Here is a 25,754-nt window from a genome sequence, read left to right on the forward strand (position 1 = left end):
TGTTTATTTTAGGAAATGGAAAATAGCTTCGGACAGCGGCCTATTTCAAATGACAGTTTTACAACTCCACAATACACAGCCCAGTTGAAGCAGTTTGCAGCAATTAATTGTGTTAACAGTTTTGCATAAATACTATATATTCTAAATATAAGTTTCATGTGCGTTTCTCTTTGCAGGACTGCTGCTAGACAGGAAACATTATATTGCATGGAAAACCTTAAGAGTATATTTCAAGCAAGAATCAGAACATGAGTATAAACAGGGCAATTCTTATTCTCACATAATATATTAACCTCATTTTAGATATCAAATGTTCAATCCAATGTACAAAAACAATGGGTTGAGTATGAATCTAGTCGCTGTGACTGTCAAATATTGCTAAAAAGCAATGTTGTTTTGTTCCATTGTCACTTCAAAGTGTTCACATTTAATGGTCAATGTTACAATTTAGTACCACACTTAAAAATGTTTTAAATGCAGACATTAGAAAAGTTATATCTAGAGAAGATTACTTTAGTTAATTCCCAGAGGCATCGATTGGCCCCATATTAATCATTCTTGATCAGAGTGCCTTGAACCATTATTACTTGCCTTTAAATTGCCTTGTATTTGAAATCAATGAAACTCCCTACTAATTTCTTATAAGGCTGATAGTTTTTAAAACATTTGGAGCATGTTTTAAAAGTGAGTGCTAGAAACACACAATGTGTGGCCCATATCTTATTTCCCAAATGTGGTAAAAGTTCTTACAGAAATCTGCCCAGGCTTTGAAGCGGACAGGTGTTTTCCTTTAGTTACTGAAATGGCTGTGTTGGATTTACTGACAGGTTAGTGGGTTATCATCTTTAGAATTAAACTTCAATCAGCCTGTGCCATTTGCAGCTTCTGTTCTTAGTGTTTGCGATGATGGGAATCAGAGCTGTGTGGAGGTATGAGCTGATCACGATTGTGAATGTAGACTACTAAGTGATAAGAATCAACAGAGTGGTCATGACCTTAGACAATGTGTTGGGAATGAAGGCACTGTCCCAGTGTCTGTAATCAATGAAGGCTTCCACTAGCAGACTTTAAAGGACCCTCAGAACTGTGAAGGGGTGAGAAAGTGGATTTTTTTTCTGATAAAGAAATTAAATGTTTAAATTCAATGCTAAAGAGAAGGTGATGATGATCACAAATGAACTATATGTGCTTTATTACTCTAGGTGGTATTAATGAATTGCGGGTGTATTACTGGAATTCTTTTTGTATTTACGTGTTTAATTATCCAGATAAATTGAAAATGCTGATTAATATAGTGGAACTTTATCTCTGTTGGTAGATTACCCTTTAAAGCAGCTGGCATTTTCTTCATGGTAAGAGGTCTATGGTATATTCCTTATGCTGTATTTGTCTGAACTCCCATTACTACAAGTGGTGCAGTACAGTACTTAAATCTAAAGCCAGAGATTAGTTATTACATTTATTTGCATAGAACAGCATCCTTTGGCACATTCTAGGGTTTTTGATTATAATATAAAGGTACAAATATCTAATTTTTTGGAGAAGTCACTAAGAGAATTACATTGTAGCCTGGAGAGCTTAATTGGTTTGCTCAATATGAACTCATTCAAACTTATTAAGAATTATTATATATATATAATGTTAGATTACTAATACAACCAAGAGCAGGAAGCACTTCTTTAACCCAAGAATTGTTACAGAATGGAGCTACTGTAGTCAGTCATCCAGTCATTGAAGCTGATAGCTTCTTGCTTCACTTAGCAACTAAATACCAGGTGGGCTAGATTGGCTAAATGACTTGCTCTCAATTGTAACTCCATCCATCTGTTCACTTTCTAACCACTTTATTCAATACAGAGTTGTGGGGGAGCCAGGGCCTGTCCCAGCAACCAATGGGCGCAAGGCAGGATACACCCTGGATGGGACGCCAGTCCATTACAGGGCACACACAGTCGCAAACATGCACACACACCAGGGCCAAATTTCTAGGAAGCCACTTACATTACCCCTATGTGTTTGGACAGTGGGTGGGGACCGGAGCACCTGAAGGAAACGCACATACACAAAGGGAAAACATACACACAAATAGCATCCTAAGAACTGAACCCCAGCGCTGCAAGGCGTCAACTAACAACTGCCCCACCGTGCCGACCGCTTGTAACTCATCTTCTATTTTGTACATGCATAATGATTAGATTATAAGGGATATCAACACTATAGGTATTATTGACCATTATGTTCAAGTAACCTCCTATCTATGATGTCTGAGTGTATGCGCAAGTTTTACTCTGTACTTAACAGTATCCTGCTTTACCGTTGAATTTTAACATAATTGATTTACTCGTTTCAGGTCCCAGTTAAAACTAAGACACATTAGGCGTGTTCCTCCATCAGCTTAAAGCAGAAATCAGAGATGTAAAGCATAGCTCCTGTTGCTCTCTGATGAAAGTCACCCCCTGTGGAGTATGTGTTCTGGAACTGTGTGTATAATGCTTTATGTATGAGTCTAACACTTGAGCATTTAGCTCATATTAGGTTGGTTATTTTAAGTTGAGTGGTTAGGGTGGGGCTGCGCGTTCATGAATGCTCAGTGTTACACCCAGAGGACAATAACTAATTATATTAAGAATAGGTTAGTCAGAATACTTCATTCATATATCAGAGACGTCTCATAAGGGGCAGAAGGGTAGGCGAATCTGTTCAACCCGAATTTAACAGATCCACCGTCTAGAAATGTGTTTTTTGTTGAGCGATCGATACAGGAAACCGGTGCAAAATAGTTGATGTTTAGTATATTTTGAATGACACATTTTCTTGGTAATTGTTCGTGCTGTGTAGTCATTGTTCCCCTTTCAACACGGATGATTTATATTGTTTAATACTGTTGAATGCCTTTCGAAACGATGTTTCTAATGTTAATACATCACAATAAAATCAAAACTCGGCCAGCACGACCAATAAAAACGAAATCGCGTTTAAGAAACAAGGTCCTTTTTAAGAACAAGGTTGCCAGACACAAGACAAGGATCATCTATAGCCCAATTTGGTGTTAAGCTACTAATTATTATATGAATGCCAACCCTGTGAGAAATAAAACGTTTCATTTTCGATTATTCACGAATACTGTAACTGCATCTTCGCAGGCGTTCCCTTAACTACACGCAGCACCCGATCACAGCTCTACGGAATTTGTGGAATGCCTGCCAGAATATACTAAGAGCTGCAAGCGGAGGGTGGGGGACGACTATGCAACACATTTCAGGACGTAGCAGTGTGTTTTGTGTGTTGCAGGAGGTTTCAAGATCACCGGCTTGCTTAAAGTAACCACGAGAGTGACAAATAAGCTTCGCATACTGTGAAAAAAATTGTTCTGGGGCAGATCGGTTTGTTTTTGGTCGTTCCCTATCTAATATAACCGAGTGGTTTCGTCCTTCCCAGTAGGTGGATCTGTGCAGCAGGGAACTGAACCGAGATCAATGAACTCTGTTAAATAAACTGGTTGGGAAATCAAAGTTGAGGCAGATTCGCTATACACCGTAACAGAAACTGGGACGCTGCGTATTACAGTGGCAACTCCGTGTGATTACGACAAGGATTATTGGGTTCCGCATAATCCTTAACTCTATCTGGTATAGAGTGTAATTAAATAACTTTCTGCCGGGTTTACCTTTGGATACAAATAAATCAAACATCTGCGCAACGGGGACAACTCGAAATTAAGGGATGATCTTTGCAAATACAGCCAACCCAGTGAGGACGACATATCGTAAGCAGGTGGGCCTGAGATGAATGTTTAAGAATTATTATAATATACCTGTACACGCGTTCTTTAGGCTTGTTTTTAAGGTGCCGGCGGTTGTGTTATTTTATCCGTGCTGTAACTGAGATCTTGTATCTAAACACGCACATTATCCCGAAACTCCGCAGCCATGGAGGTGATAAGTCAGATGCTGGCAGTGGAGGGCAGTTATTTACTGCTGCTGATAAAATGTATCTCAATATGGGGGTCAGATATCGGTGATCTACAGTAAGTCGTACGAAATGTACACCAGAATGTGCCCGCTTTTGCAGTATTTTTAAAGTAGTTATAATTGCGAGCCAGGAAGGCATTTATGTAGTTACTTTCATTAGGAAGTTGGTATAACAAATAATTCTGAAAGTAGAGAAGTAGATAAGCTGGAGACACTGGGTAGCCTAACACCAACAAAGCCATTGTAATATCGACCAGGTCGCTAAGTTATTTTGGGATTTCCTGGTGAATGCCATTGAAAAACTGTATTTCTATATATGTTTCCTAATAGCTATTATTGACCAGGACATGGAATCTATACTGTCGGTCGGTAAATCTACTATAGCTTAGAGAGGGGAAAAGTTTATTGTAGTGGTCTGTACTGTATGTGTCAGCATCTTGCGGTACAGAACAGTCCTTTTACAAAGTGAGTATGGAGTCTGTGTGATACTGAACCACACAAGCTTTGCTGCTCAGCTGCTGTTTCTGTTTTTCATTCACCGATCTTGTTTGGAAAACAGAACTAGCTTAGGCCTTTAATAATTGGCTATATGAGCACTCCTAAGTGCACACACGTGCTGTTTCCAGAAATGTTCAATCTATTGACAGAAACGCATCTGAATACAAATTAATACGTGGGCTAAATTCAGGTCACTGAAAGAAAATCGGTGACCTTGTCATAATATAATGAAAAGTGGCATAACAGAAAGAATCCTGCTCTTATATTTGTCATTTGATTTTATTTCCTCTTCAAACATTTGAAATGTGCCATATTTTATAATTACTTGTGACAACTTTAAAAAAGAAGTGCTTTGTACTTCCTAAGTAATTTTCCATTTATTTTTTTTAACTTGGACCAGATGTTTTAGAAGTTGAAATGTCAAGTCTTTTTTTTGTCTCTGTTTTTTTTTTGTCAAAGGCTGCCACGGTATGTAACACTTCAGGGGTCTTGCATGTTCATTTGCTTGGTGGCTAAGCTCTATGGGTGTTAGCAGTGAAATGAGAAAAAGCTCTCAGGGCGAGGCCTTTTACTGGAAGCACTGTGTGTTTGGAGTGCGGATATGGCTCTCGCTTCTGATCTGCAGCTGACTGATAAGATGTACTCTTTTCTAGCCTTAAACTTCTCAGACTTTAGGGGGCTTAATAGGTCAGCAGAACCAGGAAAACAAATAGGCTTTCAGTCCCTCAAAGGGTTTCGGAAACCGTAAATGTGTGGGTACTAGAGGGACACAAAACTTAGGGCACCACTGGCATCTGTCTCAAAGGTTCCCTTTGTCCACATATAGCCATCAGTTAGCCAGACACTTCCTACAGAGTCGTCTGTCCACCAATGGGGTGGTCAGATGATTCACATTGGTTTCTCAGAAGGGATCCAGTTTGCAGTCTTAACAAATGATGTCATAAGATCTAAAACAGATACAGTGTGTTCTGTTCTTTTCAAAAGCAGCAGCCTACATTATGTGCCTAAGTTTAACACACATGAAACAGTTTGGTCAAAGATAAATTATAACCTTATCGTTTAGGGAAAAACAGGAACTTCCTTACGTTTCTCTGCCTACCATAATTTAAATGATGATTATGATCTAATAGTAAAATTGAAGGTGCATTATGAAATCCAAATCCTTAGAATGTTTCTGTGCTTCTTAAGCTAATTGTAATTTAAACTTTAATATATGCCTATTCGGCATAGGTTATACTGGAACGAGATTCAGCTATCAAATAAGTAAATCCAGTTAATAATTTAACTGATTTCTTTATTTGATCTTTTCCAAAAAAAAAACATTTAATGTTTTGAGGTCTTTCTTGATGTACTGTAGTCCTGAAAAACTGTTTATCATATTATTTGTTTGCAAAACCTAGAAAAACAAGTTTATTGTGCACATTACCTGGATATCAAGAATAAGAAATTGAATTGTTCAAACTAACATGTTAAAATTACTAGAATAAGATTTATGTGTTATTTATACATGAATATACTGTATGTATGAATGCTGGAAAGGACAATGATTTTTGTTGCTGAATATTGTCATCAAAATACATTGTTCTTTTTTTCTTTTTCTGTTTGTGTGTGGTATTGTTTAATTCAGAATGAGCAAAACACAACAAAATGAATTAAAAATGTATATGCAGGAAAGCTATGTTTTCTGTTAGAACTTCTAATCAATGGCACTATTTGCAGGAGAGGTTGAAGACTGAATTTCACCCTCCTTTTCTCCCTGTCACTAAAGATCATGTTTTGGATTTGTTTTAGAACTTCATGCCAATGGTTTTCAATCATCTCGCACTGTTATTGGAGACATGTCACACTTGACCTTTTATCTCTTTCGCAGCTGTTCAAAGTTTGAATCATACATGTTCATTGAGTTGTTGGGGACTGTAATATATGACCTTATTTAGGTCTTCATTGACGGATGAGCCTTTTGTGTTTGGGGTTTAATTAAATAATATTTCCAGATTCTGACCATGTTAAGTGAGCAATGCGTAACTGTTATGGAATTTAGAAAAAAAAATAAATTTGATTGCTTATGTGTCAAAATTCAAAATGTATTTTTGCACAAACCAATTTATAGCACTTCCTCAGATTTTCAAGGACTCGTAGTTTGGATTAAAGATGATGAATTCATTTAGGGGTCTTATTCCAAGTCACATCAGTTAATGAAGGCATTCGGCAGTGCAAGTGGGTCTTGGGATAGTGGTAAATCAATCAAGAAGGAGAGAGAAGTCTGTTTTTTTTTCCTTCCAGTTATCTTTTAGCATATCGCTTTTTTGTCTGCATAAGTGAAAGTATTGAGAAAACGGCATAAGACTGGCTGCACAGTCTGACTTTATTGCCGTTGAATTGTTCATTTAGCCTGGATAGACCAGGTCTGTGTTTTTTGTATGTGAAGTTCGTGATCATGCGTGCAGCTCATGCTGATGTGTAAATGTCAATTACTGTGCATTGAGCTCTCTGTGTTCTTAAATGACTTCTATCCATCCGCTATCAGAAAGCCTCTTGTCCTAGTTAGGGTTGTGACAACCCTGATCTGAATCTAGAAACCTGCTTTGCAAGGTGGGACTGAGAACCCCTGTTTGCTCTTGCGCTGATCACAACACGTCTCTGTCGCAAGGCCCTGGAAAAACTGTTCTTTTGGGACAAAAGCACATTAAATCTAGCCAGCCTGTCCCTTTAAAGTGAGAGGAAATGTGTGCAAATAGAGAGCACCATGCAAGCTCCACACAGAATCATTACCTTTTAGTCCAGTATTTGATCTAGAGTATAACCACTTGAGTATGGTACATTTATTAAAAAGCCCTATGTATATCCTTATGGATTCAAGACCCTTGTGTTATGATGTAGGTTGCTGTTATTAACCCCATTTTGTTTTAAACCTCTCAAATTGGGTATTTTTTAAGTTGCTTTCAAAGTAGATTTTTGGTTTATATGCTGATTTTTTATTCATTGTTGTATTGCAGTCAAAATGGTGGGTTTGCTTGGTGGCGGTGGCAGAGGTCCTGTGTCATGTTTGATTCTGGCCTTTTGGCTCCTGTTTGTGTGGTGTTTGCACATTCTTCCTGTGCTTGAGGGGAGGAGTCGCAGTATTCTCCAGCTTCCCAAAGACTTGCAGGTTAGGTTTGCCTGACTACTCTGAATTGTCCTCAGGGCTTTGTCCTCATGAGGAAGGTGACAGGGCTTTCCTCCAGTTTAATTTAGTACAGTTTACCCTGGAGTGAAGTGACTTTGTTTCTTCTTTTCCATAGTTCTAATTTGGAAGTAAAATATAGTAGATGTTAATGGTATTTCTGACATTGTTTTGTATATTTATATATTTGGTTTTGAGTCAGTCGCACTTCCATATAATGAATCTTGGTCTTTAGTGTTTAGTCTGAAATTGCACATAAAATGTAACCCCCATGGCGCACTCCCAAATTTATACCAGTCAGGAAATGTTTTTGGAACCTCAAATATTTTCTAACTCCTTCTTCAGAGCTCTGATCAATGAGAATTTACTTTAAGCTGAAAAATGACTACCTTTAAAAGTTTACCTTGAAAGAAGAAAACTCAGAAACGACTTTTAAGCTGTGTGTGAAATTTGGAAGTCTCCAATACTGCATTTGCTTTGTTTGTAAATTTAACACTTATCCTGAGTTTTACCTTAGCACACAACCCAGTTGGGGTCAATTTGATCCATCTCATTTGTACTGAATAATCAATCCAGTTCACCTTTGTAAGCCTCGGTGACATGCAGATTTTGTAGGTCTGAGACATTTGCTTTATAAAGAGATCTGAATTTATGTGGATTCTGTAAGAGTGTTTTTCAAACTGGTGAGTGCTAAGTAAGAAAGACATCACACTTGAAAATGCCTTTCCATTTTAGATGCTCTTTTCTAGATCGTCTTCCTGTTTTGCTGCTTCTTTTGTAAGCCAGTTAGAAGACAATATTTTTTTTTGCTGTACTCTTTCAAAATCAAATACAAATAAAATCAAATAGGGATCAAAGTAAGTTACTGCTCTGCTGTTTCACACATTCTCATAACTTTTATTGCTTTAGTCTTCGTTAATGTAAGTAAAGTGGAGATTGTTTTAAATGCCAAACAAATCTTTCACTTTCTGCTACGGTTCTTATCAAGCCATAAACATAAAATAATCTTTGCGATCATAATATCCATCCATTTTTATGATTACTTCTTCGTGGCGTGGGGGAGCCAGAGCCTATCCCAGCAAGCAGTGGACACAAGGCAGGGTACATCCTGGATGGGACACCAGTCCATTGCAGAGTGCACGCACACACACACACACCAGGGTGAATTTTCCCTGAAACCAGTTTGTCTTTGGACTGTGGAAGGAAACTGGAGCACCTGTTGGAAACCCATGCAAACACAGGGAGAACATCCAAACTCCGTACAGAGAGCCCCTCTAGGTCTGTAATTGAACCCAGGCCCCCAGCACTGCGAGGCAGCTGTGCTAACCACTGCGCCACCATGCCGCCCATGAGCATGATATCACGTAACCCTAAGTACAGTGTATTAAAAGATTCATCATTTTTAGAGATGCTGTAACCATCCATCATATGGATGAGCTTCTCTCCACATGCTTTTGGCTTCCATCAAACTCTTGGTTATAGAGATTTCCTGAGTCTCGGTTTTCAAAGAGTTTTCGAAGTTTTGAATCCTAAGTAATAACCTATTGGGTCTCTATGCTGTTAATATTGGCATTTATTGCAAATCTCGCCAAAAGCAGTTCTCTTAAAAGAGAATACCAGATGTACTTGTGCTCTTTTATGAATGAGTAAAAGGAAGGAAATGGTATACCACTGTGGGCTGATCTATGGCTTGCTTAAAACAAGTCGAGGGCGTTTTAGCTGAGCTTTGCCTCACTTTAAGGTTCAGGTCATGGTTTTTTTTTCCCTATTTGGAAATTATTGACAAAGTTTGTAACGTTAACTTCATTAAAAAAACACCGTGGCAAAACATATTATGAAAAACATTTTATACATTAAAATGACATTTTACATTTGTATGAATCAATTTTAACAAATGCAGTTTTTGAAAATGAATTCTTTACTGCCCTACGATTGGCAAAATTCAATTTCTTGAAAAAAAATAAAGGGTTAGTGGATGTGAACTAATCTATTTTACATGTTCTAACAAATATCAGTACTACATATTGTATCTCACAGATGTATTGCATTCAGCTGGATTCAATAGATAGCACAGGCTATGCATTGAATAACCCAAGCAGGATCATATTAGTCTTGCCTCCTTTCATATAAAATCCACTATATGACTATTTCATCCATGAAGAACACCATGTTTACAACTCAAGGGAACAGAATGCCACCCAGACACCCCTGAAATGTATTCTTCTCTAAAACTTAATACAGGGTTATCTGTTTTTTTTTTTGTGCAAGATTTGAATATGCTGGCAAAAGGTTATGCATGTCACAGAAATAACATCCCATGGCATTAAACAAAGACTATGGTAATCCAGGATCTGAAGCAGCAGACATTTCAAAAACACAAGGTTAACTTTGTTCTAGTACTGGTGATGGCATGTGAGCTTTGGAAGCTGATCTTAAAGTTGGACTGCCTCCAATTGAAGATTGCCAAATTCTGTCACCACTCTGTGCTTCGCATTCCATGAACTTCCCCTGCTGTGTTCTTAAGAGTGATCGGAGCCTTGGGTAAAAGATTTAGGTAACAAGTTTTAAACATAATCATGTTTTTCAGTTCAAACTGAACTAAAGCAATTGCTCAATTATTCAACATTCGTTTCAGTTACAATTTCTAGAATATGCTGGGTTTACCATCAAAGCTTTTTTTTGTTAGACATTTGTTTTTTTATAGTAGTTGAGGTGGGTAGCTGCGTCAGCATGTGTAGTCTGCAAAGGAACAAGAAATAGGTTTATTCTATGCTGAAAACACAACGTTTCGGCTGTGAAGACTTCTTCAGGTGTGAGAAAGACAGGGCAGAAGGCAAAGATTAAATAGCACAGAAGAACAAAAGTTGGGAGAGGGGAGGGGGTGGAGAGGCAAAGAGGTCACTCAGGAAGTGCAAATTTGTTTTTTTTTTGTGTAATAGAAGATGTCATTGCTAGTCAAGATCATGCGATAAATGACATATACATCTGGTACCTTCTTTAGAAGTACACAGCAAAAGATTGCGTTACGTCTTGAGCTGTGGTTGATGAGGCTACGATGAAGTACACGTCTAAATATATATTTCCTTCCAAGAGATGATCATGTGACAGATTAGACTACATCAGACATTCCAGCCCACGGTTATTACGCGGAAGATGTAAAACATTACAATTAAAATGAAGATTTTTTTTTAGAAATGAATGTTTGTTTACAGTTGAGTTTGGAAGTTAGATTGAATATATGGAATGAAGTCTCTTCTTATAATGCATCTTAAATTTGATTACACGTAACTATTGCAAAGGAGGAAATGGGTTTATTTTTATCCGTGTGGTTTGCTTAAAGAAAAGAAGCAATTGAAAATTTCACTGCACTTGCATCTGAGTCAGCACTGGCTTTGGGCTTATTGTTTGATGAGATCTATGCCCTTGTATATAGTCAGACTCTCAAAACCTTGTTTTTATGATGTGTTGCATTTTGATGTCAGTCTTGAAATTTGCCTTTGTAATTTGGCATCAGCACCTTCTTGGCAGTTGTTGATTTTACGTGTGAGTGATTCCCTCCTGTAAGTGCCATAAGGCAGTAAGTTGCACTGCATGGGAAATCGAACTTGACTTGTTAGCTCAGCAGTCACTGGAAGGTGTGAGGATTGCCATCTCACACAGTCTTTGAGTGTCACATTGGTGTTGTGTTGCAGCTCTGTTTCCCTTTTGAATTCCAGTGTGCTTTCTAGCAAATGCTGAATACCATGATATCCGTGCATTGCATTAACACACAGACTGTTTTTAGTAAAGTTTTCCGCGTCAATGACCAATAAGGTCAGTATAGGAGGTATCAATGAATCAGCAGTTTTCACTTACAACATCCACGAGTTGTACACAACACTAGCCTTTTTGCTCAATTGACCCATGATCCAGAGGTCAATGTCGCTAATATTTTCTTTCTCTTCCTCTGCAGCAACCTGTTGCTCCCTCTTCGCACCCTATGGCGCCGCCCAGTCCCAGTACTAACAGCAGCACCAACAACAGTAGTAGCAGCAGCAGTGCAGGATGGGAGCAGCTCAGCAAAACCAATCTTTATATTCGAGGACTGCCTCCAGCAACAACAGATCAGGACCTGGTCAAACTCTGCCAACCGTGAGTTGATGTAGCTTCTCCTAAAACTATATGAGCAAGAAGAAATAAAGATCACTGCAGCATGAATGCTGGAAAGTTCATTTGCTTTTCCTGTCCATAGATCCAGTCATAATCTAGACATCTAATGGATCATATGTGATGACATGTTTAGAGTATGATACTGCTATATATATATACACAGGACATTTGCCCGCATTTTTTTACAGACAATGAAGCTGCCTAGCGTGGGTTTCATATATATATATACACATCTCTGCATGTACAGTTAAGAATTGAAGTAAATGATGGTGTCATGCATGGTCCTGGAAAATCTGATGGCATTACATTTTAATTTAAAATGACAAATGATATGTTGGTAGCAGCAAGGACAAACTAGAACCTAATAAAAACTGGCAGTTCTGGCATTGATGCTGGGTTTTGGTATGTGTTTGTTCTCCCAGAACTGCTTGCTATAAGTAATAGATGCAGGCTGGCTGCTGCTTAAGCCTCTTGTGCTACTGTATACCAGTCTAGTATAAAAGGACCACTAAGGTGACTTTGAAATCTCATTTTCCCGTCATGAAATCCCCCCCATGCACAATGTGAAGCTGACTTTGCAGCACATTCGCTCTTCTAGAATCTGCTGTCGCATCCTTATTGTGTGTGAGGTGTCTTTGTCTGGAGCGCACAGCTCTGTAGGCAAATAAATTCCCTTTGTCTTTTTAGGTAAGCTCATAGCAGATACAGCAGTTGTAGCTGTATGAACCTTTTCAATTGGGTAATATTACGTAGTTACCTAAATCGATGTTTTATACATTTTAGCCTGGAAGAAATGTTAGGCTATGTATTGCAGTAGTAAGGGTATTTTTAGTTTGCATCACCTGTATCATTCACAACATAGATCTGCACTGAATTTAATTTTATCTGAACAAAAATGTATGGCTGTTAAAGTTTAATGCTCTGGAGTTGAGCACTGTACAGTAATTCTGATAGGTGTACAAAAAGGTATTTGCAACTAAAAAAAATCCAACAATTTCCTGTGCTGGCCATGAAATCAAAATAATAATAATAATAATAATAATAATTGCTTACACTTATATAGCGCTTTTCTGGACACTCCACTCAAAGCGCTTTACAGGTAATGGGGACTCCCCTCCACCACCACCAATGTGCAGCATCCACCTGGATGATGCGACGGCAGCCATAGTGCGCCAGAACGCTCACCACACATCAGCTATCAGTGGGGAGGAGAGCAGAGTAATGTAGCCAATTCATAGAGGGGGATTATTAGGAGGCCATGATTAGTAAGGGCCAATTGGAAATTTGGCCAGGACACCGGGGTACACCCCTACTCTTTTCGAGAAGAGCCCTGGGATTTTTAATGACCACAGAGAGTCAGGACCTCGGTTTTACGTCTCATCCGAAGGACGGCGCCTGTTTACAGTATAGTGTCCCCATCACTATACTGGGGCATTAGGACCCACATGGACCACAGGGTGAGCGCCCCCTGCTGGCCCCACTAACACCTCTTCCAGCAGCAACCTTAGTTTTTCCCAGGAGGTCTCCCATCCAGGTACTGACCAGGCTCACACCTGCTTAGCTTCAGTGGGTTGCCAGTTGTGAGTTGCAGGGTGATATAACAATTTCTTCATTTTACACTACCCCTGTATCTAATATAACAAAAGAAATACATTTCAATATAACTATTTTAAGTTTATTTTCAACAGCAAGTATGGTGAGAAACTGAAGTAACTTTGCTTTGGGGCCTCAGAGAGATTATATTTAATGGAATGGTAATTTATATTCTAGATTTATTGTTGGATTTGGTTGGCTGACACCCTCATCTAGGGAGACTTAGTTTTATATTGACTAACTAGAAAGCAAAATATAGATGTGATTACAAGAAAGTACAATAAAATGAATTCAATTATGGAATGGCAATAAAATTACAATAAGGGATGCACAATGAGGTTCGATAGTGCAACGCTTGCAATCTACAACAAAATAAATCGTGTATCTGTAATGAAAAGCCTAGCCATTCTTTTGGAGAGAACTATGCATGTTCTGTATGGCAGTACATTGAATTTATGTAACTTACTGTAGGTTTAATTAACTCACTCAACTGAAGTGCAGTTGAAGAACAACATGAATTCTGTTCTTTTTTTGTCCAATGGATGACAAACAAATCTCAGGGTTTTTTTCCAGCATTATGAATATTTGTAGTAGGCCACTATGACTACAATTTCCCAACTGGTGGCACTCAATTGGCAGAGCATGGCTGGGGTAGGGTATGTTAAGGGCTCTCAGCTTTTCAGCTCACAGCGACTCCTCTAACATGCCAGCTACCCATGGGTTAGTGGTGACTCTAGTGATGGACACACTGCTCTTCCAGTTAGCACTAACTTTCCTGTTGACACTGCAGAGCTTGTAGTGTGATAAATGATGATGGCAGCACAGGAGGATGTTAGAGGAGCATGTTCACATGTCTCATTCTCTCATTGCTAGAGAGCTGAGCCTTAAAATCATTGCCCATTCGAAATGTAATTGGTATGTAATATTTACTTATTCCAAAATTAAAATCAACAGACGAGTTTAACACTTAATATGCAAATCCCATTCTATGAACCTTGAATAAAAATGATAGATAAGTTTTATGGAGTATGCTATATCATTTATTTAAAGAATTGGATAGATGTGTAGATATACATATTGGGTTGTTTTCTCATTGTACATTGTAAATTTTAGAATGACTTTAGAAATTTAATTGCATATCCTTGATAATTAGTGATCAGTGATCAGTGTTTTTTTCATATTTTCATTTTTCGAATATGTTTAATGTGTGGGAATAACAAGCTGAGCCACAATAGTGTTAAAAGAGCTGATGCCTGCCTAAATATATAGAATGAAAGCCTATATTCAAAGTGCACACATCAGCTCTGTGTGCTTTACAGAAATGCCCCCTGCTGTGTTTTGCAAGGGTAACTGTACCATTCATTAACAAAACGTTCCCAGAACCTAATCAAAGGGATTCTGGAGTGCAAGTGTAAATACAACTATTTTGAAAGACTGGTATACTTTCCAAACTGTTAGAGTGGGCAGTCATTCTGTGTGTGCTGCAGAGGTTAATTCCATGCTGAAAAGCAGAAAGAGAAAACAATAAAATGTGTAATTAACTTCTAGTTTAGCTAGGCTGACTAATCCTTTAGGAGATCCCATATTTCACGATTTTGTTTTTCCACCCCAGCTAGGGAATATTAATCAGTTAATGATTAAAAGATCAAAGCCTGTTGCTGTCATCAGCCAGTTAATTGTTAATCAATTAGAACGCCTTGCTTTGAATAAACACAAAACATGAATCATGCATACAGTAAAAGGAGGCATTCATTGTTTTAACCATCATGGGTACATTTTGGCTGAAGTGACGATGGTTAAATCTTGTCCCTTTTTTCCCCCCAAGTTCAAGCACCCAGTATAGCCAAGGATTACAAAGAACAGATTGTTTCTGGTGTGACACATTCCATGCATGATGATTTTGAAGGCAGCTTGGATTTAAAAAAAAAGCCAAGCCAACTGATAACAGATTCACACATTATTGACTTTGCAAGCCAGTGTAAACACAGCAAAGGATAAAAGCATTGTGGGCATATTTGATTAGCACCCATATTTTGCAATCTATATGTGCTTAATCTCCATCTCAATATTGCAGTATCTCAACCTGTACAATTTACTAAATGAGTTCCTTTCACAATTGTATAATATTTATGCTTATGAATGTTGAGAATGGCAAAGTATTTGCAGTGTATTTCAAGGTTTGCTAGGTGTCTTGAAAGCACCAGCATCTAAAGAGCAGCCAGAAGCTGTTGAATTGGTCCAGTTAAGCTAATAAAGAGCTGATGTAGGGTGTTGAACTAAATAGAACTGAAAACCTGCTGACATGCTGGTCCTCCATTATATGGGTCGTACACTGTGAAAGCAGTGAATGAGACCTGAAATGTGTTTCACTGTTAATGAGACTGTATAACTTAAAAGACAAATAAGACTAATTCATTAATAATATTGATGCTGTGGCTTTATATATACTATGATTATTTTGAAATGATAGATGGATACTTTATTGATCCCGTGAGGGAAATTGCAGTGTACAGAAAATGTGAAAATCCCAGTATTTTGACTTGCTTTGGAGTTTGGCAAATATTACAAAACAGATTTGTAATTTATAACAGTTTACAAAAAAAGTATAAGAACTACCAGACATTTGATAATGAAATGCATTTTGCAAGTACATGAAATAAGGATGACCTTTTTTGCCCGGACTAGCCTCTGGCTTTGCAGAATTGCTTTCTGATGGCCTGCACATAGACATTCAATCTGATTAGCAACAGAAAAGCAGTGGCTTTCAGAAGCTCTAAAGTAACAGTATTCCCATTACAGTTGCATTCAGAAACTGGCTTTCCACTGCACAATGTAACCAGCTAGTATAATTATCGGATTCTTCAGTGGTCTGCATTAACCCTTCTTTTTATTATTAAAGTGATAATCAAAATAGGTCGTTTGTTTAGAATGCAAATGTTAAAAATACTTTTTTTTTCATTTCAGATATATTTTCCTCTGCTGTCTGTGTACTAATTTACAGGTGATGGCTGTCTTGCAGTAAGCTGTTAATGGTCTAAACAAACTGTAATTTCACATATAATGTTAATTTCATGAGTATTCAAATATTACTGGAGTTTTCTCATGTGGTCTGTCTCATTGCTTTGTAGGGTTTTCCAATTTTACAGTGGTTAAAAGACATTTAGAAAAGCACTCTTGCAACTGTGTTTATGGGTGCCTTCAAAGTCTACCATTTATTTAGATTTCTGATTCAGATCATGGCCAAATCCAGAAGATGGGCTGTGTTCCAAAATCATTACTTTTCCTTAAACAGCCCTTCAAGGAATACCATCAGGTATTGCTGTTGAAGATATAGTGAGGGTGTAACAGTTGTATTTAAATGCTAGCTGTTTCAATCATGTAATATGTTATTTTGTTTGTGTTTTAATGGGATGCCTAGTCAGCGAACTTCATCTTCATTTTCTGAACATATGAAAAGAGTCCATTGATCATGTTTGCGTCTGTATAACGCGGAAATGCTTTGCTTTCTCCATTTAAGTAAACTTTTTTTTAATGTGGTGTTTCCTTTGAATACTACCTTTACAACTGAGGTAGTGAAATGCCTCTGAGCCAAACTGACATACAGTCACATTATATGCGGTTATTTTTTTGTTGGTGCTGCCCTGTGAGAGATTGTGGAGTGCCCAGAATCAAGTGGATGCTTCACCCCGTTTTATAATTCAATTCCACTATTTGCCGTTCAGAATATCCTCTAATGGTGTCCACGGAAATCAATAACCATGCAGCAAATAGTAACAAGAGCCCTGATTGGCAACCGTAATCTGATAAGGTTTGAAAAGGAAAGGTGGGTGAAATGAGAAGCCATTGTTCACCCGCTGGGTCTTGCAGAAATGACATTGTATCTGATTCGGACTCTTGCACTAGTCCGTCTGGCTACAGTATGTTAATTCATTTGTAATAGAATTTCAGCACTAGCTAATGGTTTTGCTGTGTACCAGCAACCTTGTTTCTTGTCTCTTGCAAAGAAATGTCAAAAATTAATTTTCCCTGTTTCCCTTTCTTATGTGAAGTTGAGTAATACATATGGTTTTCCAAAAGATTAAAAGTTTTAATTATGGAGGACCGATATTTGTTGAAAGTATTATTTAAGATGGTTTCCAGACCCATTTTATCTAACTTTATGATCATCATTTTGAAGCGAATTACAGGGCAAGCCTTTTATATTGTGGATGAATTACTGTATCTAAGGTGGTCTCACAAAAGGCCAGAAAAATCTGTAACTCACTTTTCTCATTTTGTTATTTACTATCTCAGCAAAAAAGGCCTAATTTTAAACACTCTAGTGAAAACTATTCAAAAGGTGTGTTCCACTGTTGTCTGAAACAATACCTTGGTAATTTTATTTTGCCATGTTAAGAGACTCCTTACATAAATATTTTTACCCCAAGATTTAAAGAAAAGCGACAACAATTTCCATCTTTGTTTCACACTGAAGGATTAATTAATATTCATAGTCTTATACATGTCACAGTTTCATGTGACATTGTAAACAGACTAGCTTGAAATACAAAATTGCTATGTAGTTTGAATGACTGTGGTTCACTGAATCAGTGGAATTTTCTACAAGGTTCAAAGCTAAGACTAGACAATAGAATAAAAGAGATTAGTCCGCTGCTGTTTTGTATACCTTGGTTTGAAGCGAAGACTACTACTGTACAGGATACATTTATTCTCTTTTCTATTTGTAGCCTATAGTCTGTTTCTAGTTTCTAAATCATTTAATTAAACTATATTTTGTAAATGTATGTAAAATCGGTCTGTTGGCTTGAAACATCATAAATGCAGAAAACTCAATATTACAAACCTTTTTTCTGTTTAATTTTGATTTTTCTAGTTTGAAAAGTTTAAGAACGGAAGTGGTAAGACACACAGGAGAAGGCCATTTGGTCCATCTCTCTTATTTGGTGTGTATATTTATTAAAAACCATATTTTGCACAGTTAAAAAGACTCATGACAGAGAGGCTAAAGGCATTGAGACCTTGTGAGAATCGCATAAAGTTGAGGGTCTTGGGTCAGTATCAGACTTATTAATATTCAACTCATGGTTTACTTCCTGTTCCAGGTCAAGGGTCAGTCTCTCTTTTGAGCTTGTATAGCAGTGCTTTGTTTGTAGTTTCTTTAATCTTTAATGGCAGGCTCTTTAATCTCCATAAAACCCATGTTGCCAAAGGGGTTTCTTGGATTCTTGGATGTTGAGTAGTAATGAAAAACGTATGTGTAATATATGAGGTGCAAAAATCACTGCACATTTTGAAGTTACTTTGACAGCTTCTAATAGCCATGTAACATTATAACTATTTAAAATTAGTTATTTTTTGGACAAAATGATTTAATCCTAAAACAGCTACCTCTTCAATCTAAGTAAAAGAGAACTTCTTTTATCTTCTTAAGAACATAAGAACACTCACAAACAATAAAATGCTATTTGGTCCATCTAGTCCATTTGGTAGTTAGTAGTTAATTGATCTGACTGGTCTCATCCAGCTGTGTCTTGGAAGAATATAAACAATCGGGTTTGGTGGACAGCTTATTCCTGACTCCCACAATTTTGGCTTCTTCAGTATAGTATTTTTTGCTTTAAAGAAGGGGAATGATTTATTAAATTTCATTTTCTCAATATATGTCATGGGTGTAATGCATTACATCACTGCCTATATAGTACTCACCAAAAAAACATTATTTGAAAATATAAGCACTGAGATATTTTGAGTAGTCCAGTTGAAATATAGGCCTATATATTGAAAAGTAGTTCAGGTGGGTAGCTGCCTCAGCATGCGTAGGCTACAAAGGAACCAGTAGTAGGTTTATTCTACACTGAAAAGAGGAGAAAGGAAACTTGTCTCCTCTTTTCAGCATGGAATAAACCTACTCCTTGCTCCTATATATTGGTAAGACATACGGACTATTGTGCACACACACCAGAAATACCTGTATAAACTGTCAGCTAGAGTAACCACAGTTGCAGTCATTTAACATAAAAGTTCTGTAATTGAGATGTAATTATTGTTTTGGATTAAATAAGTTAAATTTATATTTAAGGGTCAGTTTTTTCTGTCATTGCTGTTACTTTAACTAGTAGTTAAACTGGTCAAGCTGAATAATTCTCTAGTTTTATTTGTAAATATATATACTTACAGTGGCCTACATTTTTAGAATTAAAGTAAGAAACATTTTAATTTTGTGCAAGGCCATTGCGTATGAAACAATCCACCAACATTCAGTGTTAACACGAAATTAATCTTTTAGAATGGATAAATAGAAAAGTAAGAGCTGGAAAGGAGTGTGTAACATGTTACCATTTAGACTTCTCCACAATTATAAGAGTCATTTATATCCTCCTTATGTTATTCCTTATGCCTAGTCGTTGAATGCTGTAAATCCTGTTATTACAGTTTTCTGTGAGGCCTGATTTTCTTTTGCATGTGCTGGTACTTAGCCACTCAGAAACTGCTCCTGAAGCGACTTTTCAAAATTCATGAGGAAGTGTGCACAATACACTAAAATCTGCTAGATTGCTTTCCCCCTACAGTGATTGTTTTTCTTCAGGTTTGCAAAGTTTAAGCAGAAAGAATGTAACAGGCGCACTGCAGAAAGAAAATAAAGGAAAACTAAGAGGCCATTTAAATTAGCTTAATATTAGATCCACCTTTGTTTGTGGTCCTAGCATTGCTGTCCATCACAATGTGGTGTAATTGATTGCTGTATCTTTAATAACAGCACCACTTCTCACAGTGACGTTGTATCTCAGGAAATGACACACTTTCTGGTTCCAAGAAACAATATTGTTGACTTCATATTGTACACATTTCCAGATACTTGCACTCCCAAGTAACTAATTTCCATTAAGAAATTAATTTATCATACTGTTGTTTCTTTTGGTAATAATGATTTATTACAATTTGGTACTTGACATTGAGTTTAATTTAGCACTACACATGGATAACTGGTCAAGGTAACGGTGAAAAAGCCCTTCATATTCTTCTCTTACTACTTTCTTGTGCAGTATGATGAATCAGGTTAAAATGCAGTCTTTAACTTCAGTTTTAAGAGTTAGCATTTGATTTTTTTTTTAGCTTTTTAATCCTTAAAAATAAGAAAATAAGCACATTTATGTTACAGGATCACCTAAGGGTTTGGATAGTTATGGCCAGTTCTAATTGCCAAGTTACTCTTTCCTGTCTACATTAAATAGGTTTTCTTCTGGACTGTAAATACTGAGAAGAAATTTTGAATCTTTATGCTGTTGACTTGAACCATATTTATTACATTTAACTATCACCTCGAAGAACATGTTCATAAATATGAAAGTGGCTGTCAATCTGTTTTTTGTCATGTGGGTGACAAGTTACCCTTTGTGGCTCTGCTTTGTCTGTAAAGAAAACGCATCCAGATTTTTTTAGAAAATTACATTGTCTGATTTTCTTTAAAAAGGAAGTTGCACAATGAAGACTCATATTTTGAAAGCACTTGTATCCAAGTGGAAATTGCTTACTATTGCACCCCAATGCTTTATACATGAAGTCATGGATTCTTGAGCTGAGTGCCTCTTTCACTGTAAATTGACTGCAGTGAGACTTTTAATCCATATAAAACAATCTCTTCTTCTTTCGCAGGTATGGCAAAATTGTATCCACAAAAGCTATTCTGGATAAGACTACAAACAAATGCAAAGGTATGATCTTATTTTTTCTATGAAACACTTGGCTTCCCTCAAATACATATAGTCTTTTTAGCCTGTGTTCAATTCTCACTTCCAATAATGACTATGAGTAGAGGTTTGTGCACTTAAAACTTCATTCTGACAAGGCACTGCTCAGTATCCTGTCCCAGCCTCCAATACAATGAAAGGAACTTTTTTCACCTTTACTCCAGCTTCCTCTTTCTCACCCATGTTTGAAGAAATCTGGGATTGGCATCTTCGCTTATAGCACTGCTAGGTGAAAGTTGCCAAGTCAAGTTGTTCTTCTAATAGTTGATTGTCAGTTGTGCACTATGTCAGCTATTGGAGGAAACCCAGGTTCAGATCTGTTTACAGTCTCTTCTGGATACTCTTGGTGTTGGCAGCTATTTTTGAGGAAACCAGACCCAGAAGCAGCTTTTTTTTCCACAACACTTTTATATAAAACATTTTTTTTTATTCTACAGTTGTATGCTTTTGAGAATATCTACACAGTGCAGACCATATTACCAAATCAGTTTAAAGAAATATCACAATAAGGTAAAGTTAAAAAGATTATTTTTAAATAAAGTTCATGATGCTAACAACTCATAGTTAAAGCTGTTGTTAGATAATTTATTAAATACATTGGAACATAGCTACAAAATGTTATTTCGGTAGTTGGTACAAATTTGTGATTTTTATGCTTGTAAAACCTTCCTTGCCTTCCTAAATAGCTCATGAATATATGACAGGATCATTATCGGGGCTGAAAATTATTCTTTGCATATGTATCCATCTTCAATTCACGTAAATGAGATGGTGATGGTATTTTACCCCCTGTCAGTTCCCCTTAATAAATGCTCATTACAGGGTGATGGGAAATGCAAATATTTGTAATTTGAAAGGCACGTAAGTATGATGGCTTGTCGTAAAACAGCATCACAGCAACATCAGCTCCACTCTGAACAAATGGGAGGAGTGTTTTCTTCGGAATAAAACAGCTGGAGAAAAAGCATAAGGTATCTTTTTTTAAAAAAAATGCCAGATACTGTATAGGTTGCACTTTCATAGAAGGGCATTGGAGGTTTGCAAGACTGGCAGATGGCCCATGCTGAGCACAACGCCCAGGCTGCCACTTTGACTTGAGTAAAGCTGACATGCGCAGCATTGGCTGGCACTGGGTCCATTTTTTTGTAGGAGAAATGAAATGAGAAAAGAGCTTTGTCCTTGCCTGAGAAGGCCAAAGCTGCTAAGAGCTGGCCATCACTGCATAACGCAAATCTGCAAGGATTACATGTTCTGTAAATGGCTGCTTTAGTGTGTGTTAAAGTGGCATAGTAGTTCTTGATTGCTTTTTTAACTGAACTATTTGTGCCTGATTTTATTAACCAATGGCAGAGGAAATCTGCAGTCATAGTGCCAGTTCTGGAGGGAGTGTCTTTAGCCAAGAGAGATTTTAAGCGAACTTGGCACCCAGCACAAGTGACAAGTAGTGAAATGAGTTTGTGCTAAACCAATCACTGCACAATGGGTGTTGACAATCATTGGCCCTTTGAGCTACGACATACCCTTTGGGGGGGCTTCAACTGTAGCATCTCAGTGTTGAGGAATTGGAGAAGAGAAAAAAAGCTGGTGTTGGCACTGAATTGGCTACAACACTATTAGCATGATGCCTTCTGCATCCTGTGTCAGTGTTATGCAGCACCATCTTTGTTGCAATGGTGTTTAGCCCATATGACTTTGCAGTGTCCTCAAGCAGTGAATGTAAAGGAATTGTAAGTACGTAGAAAAGTCTTCTAATAAAAAGGATCTGTTTGACCCATCTTGCTCATTGGTAGCTAAGTGAATCTAAAATTTCATCCAGCCATTATGTAAAGGCCTCAAACACCACGTTTGTTGCACTTATTGCACTTCAAACATCAAAACATTATTATTAAGCATCCTGAAGACTTCAGGCATAAAACTTAGTGAACATTTTGCCTATAATGAGTACATACTACAGTTGTTTGTTTCATATAGAGTATAATTAGGTATTACAATTAATATATAATGGAGGTTATACTTTATTGCCTCATAGAAACAAGTAACACATCGACTTCCAGTGTTCTTGCTATTAGCAGTATTTCTGTTGATTGGATTCATGTAAATATAAAATATTAATTGAGAATCAAGTAAAATATAGTTAGATAAGTCAGTCGTCATGTTTAAATTTGAAAGTAATTGTCTGTTATTTACAGTGCATACCAGGTTTTTTCCTGATGAATTAGGACATAAAAATATTATGTCCAATAAATTGGATTGTTTTGCTTAGGAAAATCTGCAAATGTTGTAGTATCATCTTAATAGTGTTGCACAGAAGAACATGAAATTTGTCAAGCATAATTTAAGTCCACAAAACACGAGGGGACATTTTTCACACCTCTGTAGGTCGTATTTTTGTAAGTCCTCCTCTGGCACAGATTACACTGACATGATGCCTCCTGTAGTGTTATGAGGTGTTTGCATATCAGTGGGGGAACTATTTCATTGGATCATTCCTCTAGGCATAATTTCTATGTTCCTCAGAGCCCATGTTTTCCGTTTGTGAACTGCTTCATTGAGTTCAGACCGCAAATGTTCTGTTAAATTGAGGTCTAAAAAACTAAATGGCCAATCAAGAGCATGTATTTTGTGAGCAGTTATTGACCTCTGTTGATTTTGGATGTATGCTTTGGATCATCGTCATACTGGAATGGCCGTTGTGGGCACGCTAGAGTGTCTTGGCAGAGGGAACCAGGTGTTTGGCCAGAGTGGCTTGTTACACGTTGCAGGATTTCTCTCATCTTAAAAGACTCTTCAGCACCCATTAATACAAAACATAATAGACCACCTGCCATTTTTCACTCTGGATGTGAGTTTTTTGCCTTTTTTACTCCGGACCTGATGAGCGTATCCAAAAAGGTCAATTTTACACGTGGTTTAATTGTGATTCAGATGTAATTTGCCAGTCTTGGCACGTTATTGTGATCTTTACTGACACTGGAGTTGTGTTGGAGACCTCCAGCCTTTGGGTTTACAGTTGCCTTCTGAACTACTTGTTGAAACCCTGTGGTGGCAAGATACACTTGCAGCCTTTTTATTGTTCATTACAGCAATAGCCTGAAATGTCTTAATAATGGACACTACAGTTAAAACTGTTAGATTAAGCTTTTAGTTAATTTTTACATGATCAGTATTTTGATTGTGGTCTTCTGAGAGATCTTTGCTCTGAACAATGTACGCTACTACTGAATATCATCTGTGTTCCCCATTTTATACCCCAGCAGAACAGGAAACTTTTGAGGTCTGTCTCTGTACATCGAGGCTTCCAATGCACTTCCAAAGAACCAAATTGTTGCAGATTTCATGTTACCATTTTTTTGGGTGATGTGAGTAGTTCTGGAAGGCACAGTATTTGATGGAATGCTTTTTTACTAGTAGCAGCTTTGCTACCTGCCTTCACCCTATAGCAGATATTATCCATGTATTCCTGAAGTCAGACAGCTTATGTATACATCTGTTAGAAAGATGTCACGGGTTCAGCAACTTTGGTATGATGTATGCCCCTTATTTCAATGTAGCATGTACTCTTGTAACAATTACCCTGCGCTTTCTGTTTAAAATATCTAAATATGGATATGCAGGCTACACTGCCTGGTTAAGATAACACCCACAATGTAAATTGAATTGTGCATCTCTACTGTACAGGCACTCCATATATGTATATATAAACATAACTGCACACATAATAACATTTTGTTAATATACTTATTCCTGTGCTAGCTTTGTCATCTCAAGTTCTTAATTTGGAATGTTTCTTCCTGGTAAATGCCTCGTATTTTCTGTCCACAGCATTATTTGCCCTGAGAATTGTACTGAGAGAAAGTCGCCATCGTATGGCACTTTGTGGCATCATCAAAACCTCTCCACAAGGAAGTGTTAATGAGCCTCAGAGGTTGTATCAAACGCTTTCACTAGGTTTAGTGGTGAAACCTTGTAAGAAGCATGGTTCCAAAATCATAATATTGCACAAATAAATTACCTTGAAAATTTCTTACTGGGTTCTATATTAGTGCTTTGCAGTGTGCTCAAAATTGCATTTCTTTATTTCTCAAGTTGCCCCCAAGAAGTAAAAATTTAGTAAGTTTATTGCCTACAGCTGTAATTCAGAACAGTCTCATAAATTTGTATTTCCATATTTGTATTTACTTGTTTAGGCTTAGCTTAGCCCATTTTCACAAGAACATGTATCTGTTATCTTTACAATGATACTGTAAATGATTATCAATTGATACATAAAACATATCTTTGTGCATAGATGTAACCAAGCATGTGAGCTGGAACTTGAAGTATGTATTCCTGTTATCAGCTTCTGCAGCCTTGCCTGGTTATCGTATCCAGGTTTCACTAAGTCCTTGTTGTTGACTCTGTATGCTATTCCAACAAAAATCTTGAATGTTTGACTCTTTAAACATGAAACCAATAGATGCTGCCACAGTAGGTTAGGAATTAATCCAGAGATATGTGCCCCTTTATTTGATCACATGCAATGCTTTGTCTACTGTATTTTAAAGCAAAATCAAAATCAGAAGAAGCATAATCTACTGCAGTACCTAAGTGAATTAACACGTTTTATGATATACTGTGGAAGTAACATTATTG

General features: G+C 37.3%; 1 protein-coding gene across 4 annotated transcripts in view; it reads left to right on the forward strand.

The window, feature by feature from the left end:
- The window catches only part of LOC148649166 (RNA-binding motif, single-stranded-interacting protein 1), a 77,108-nt gene that overhangs the window by 29,748 nt on the left and 21,606 nt on the right, over nucleotides 1–25,754 (forward strand). For 3 of the 4 annotated variants that reach the window (XM_088605471.1, XM_088605469.1, XM_088605470.1), the window contains exons 2-3: nucleotides 11,585–11,763; nucleotides 21,028–21,086. In XM_088605471.1, coding sequence (XP_088461597.1) covers nucleotides 11,585–11,763; nucleotides 21,028–21,086 — 238 coding nt within the window. Of the gene's footprint in view, nucleotides 1–3,254; nucleotides 3,775–11,584; nucleotides 11,764–21,027; nucleotides 21,087–25,754 lie in introns of those variants that run through there. The other variant, XM_088605472.1, reaches the window with a different exon arrangement.

This window comes from Lepisosteus platostomus, chromosome 14, assembly GCF_059453375.1.
Source record: "Lepisosteus platostomus isolate fLepPlt1 chromosome 14, fLepPlt1.hap1, whole genome shotgun sequence".
NCBI lineage: Eukaryota > Metazoa > Chordata > Actinopteri > Semionotiformes > Lepisosteidae > Lepisosteus > Lepisosteus platostomus.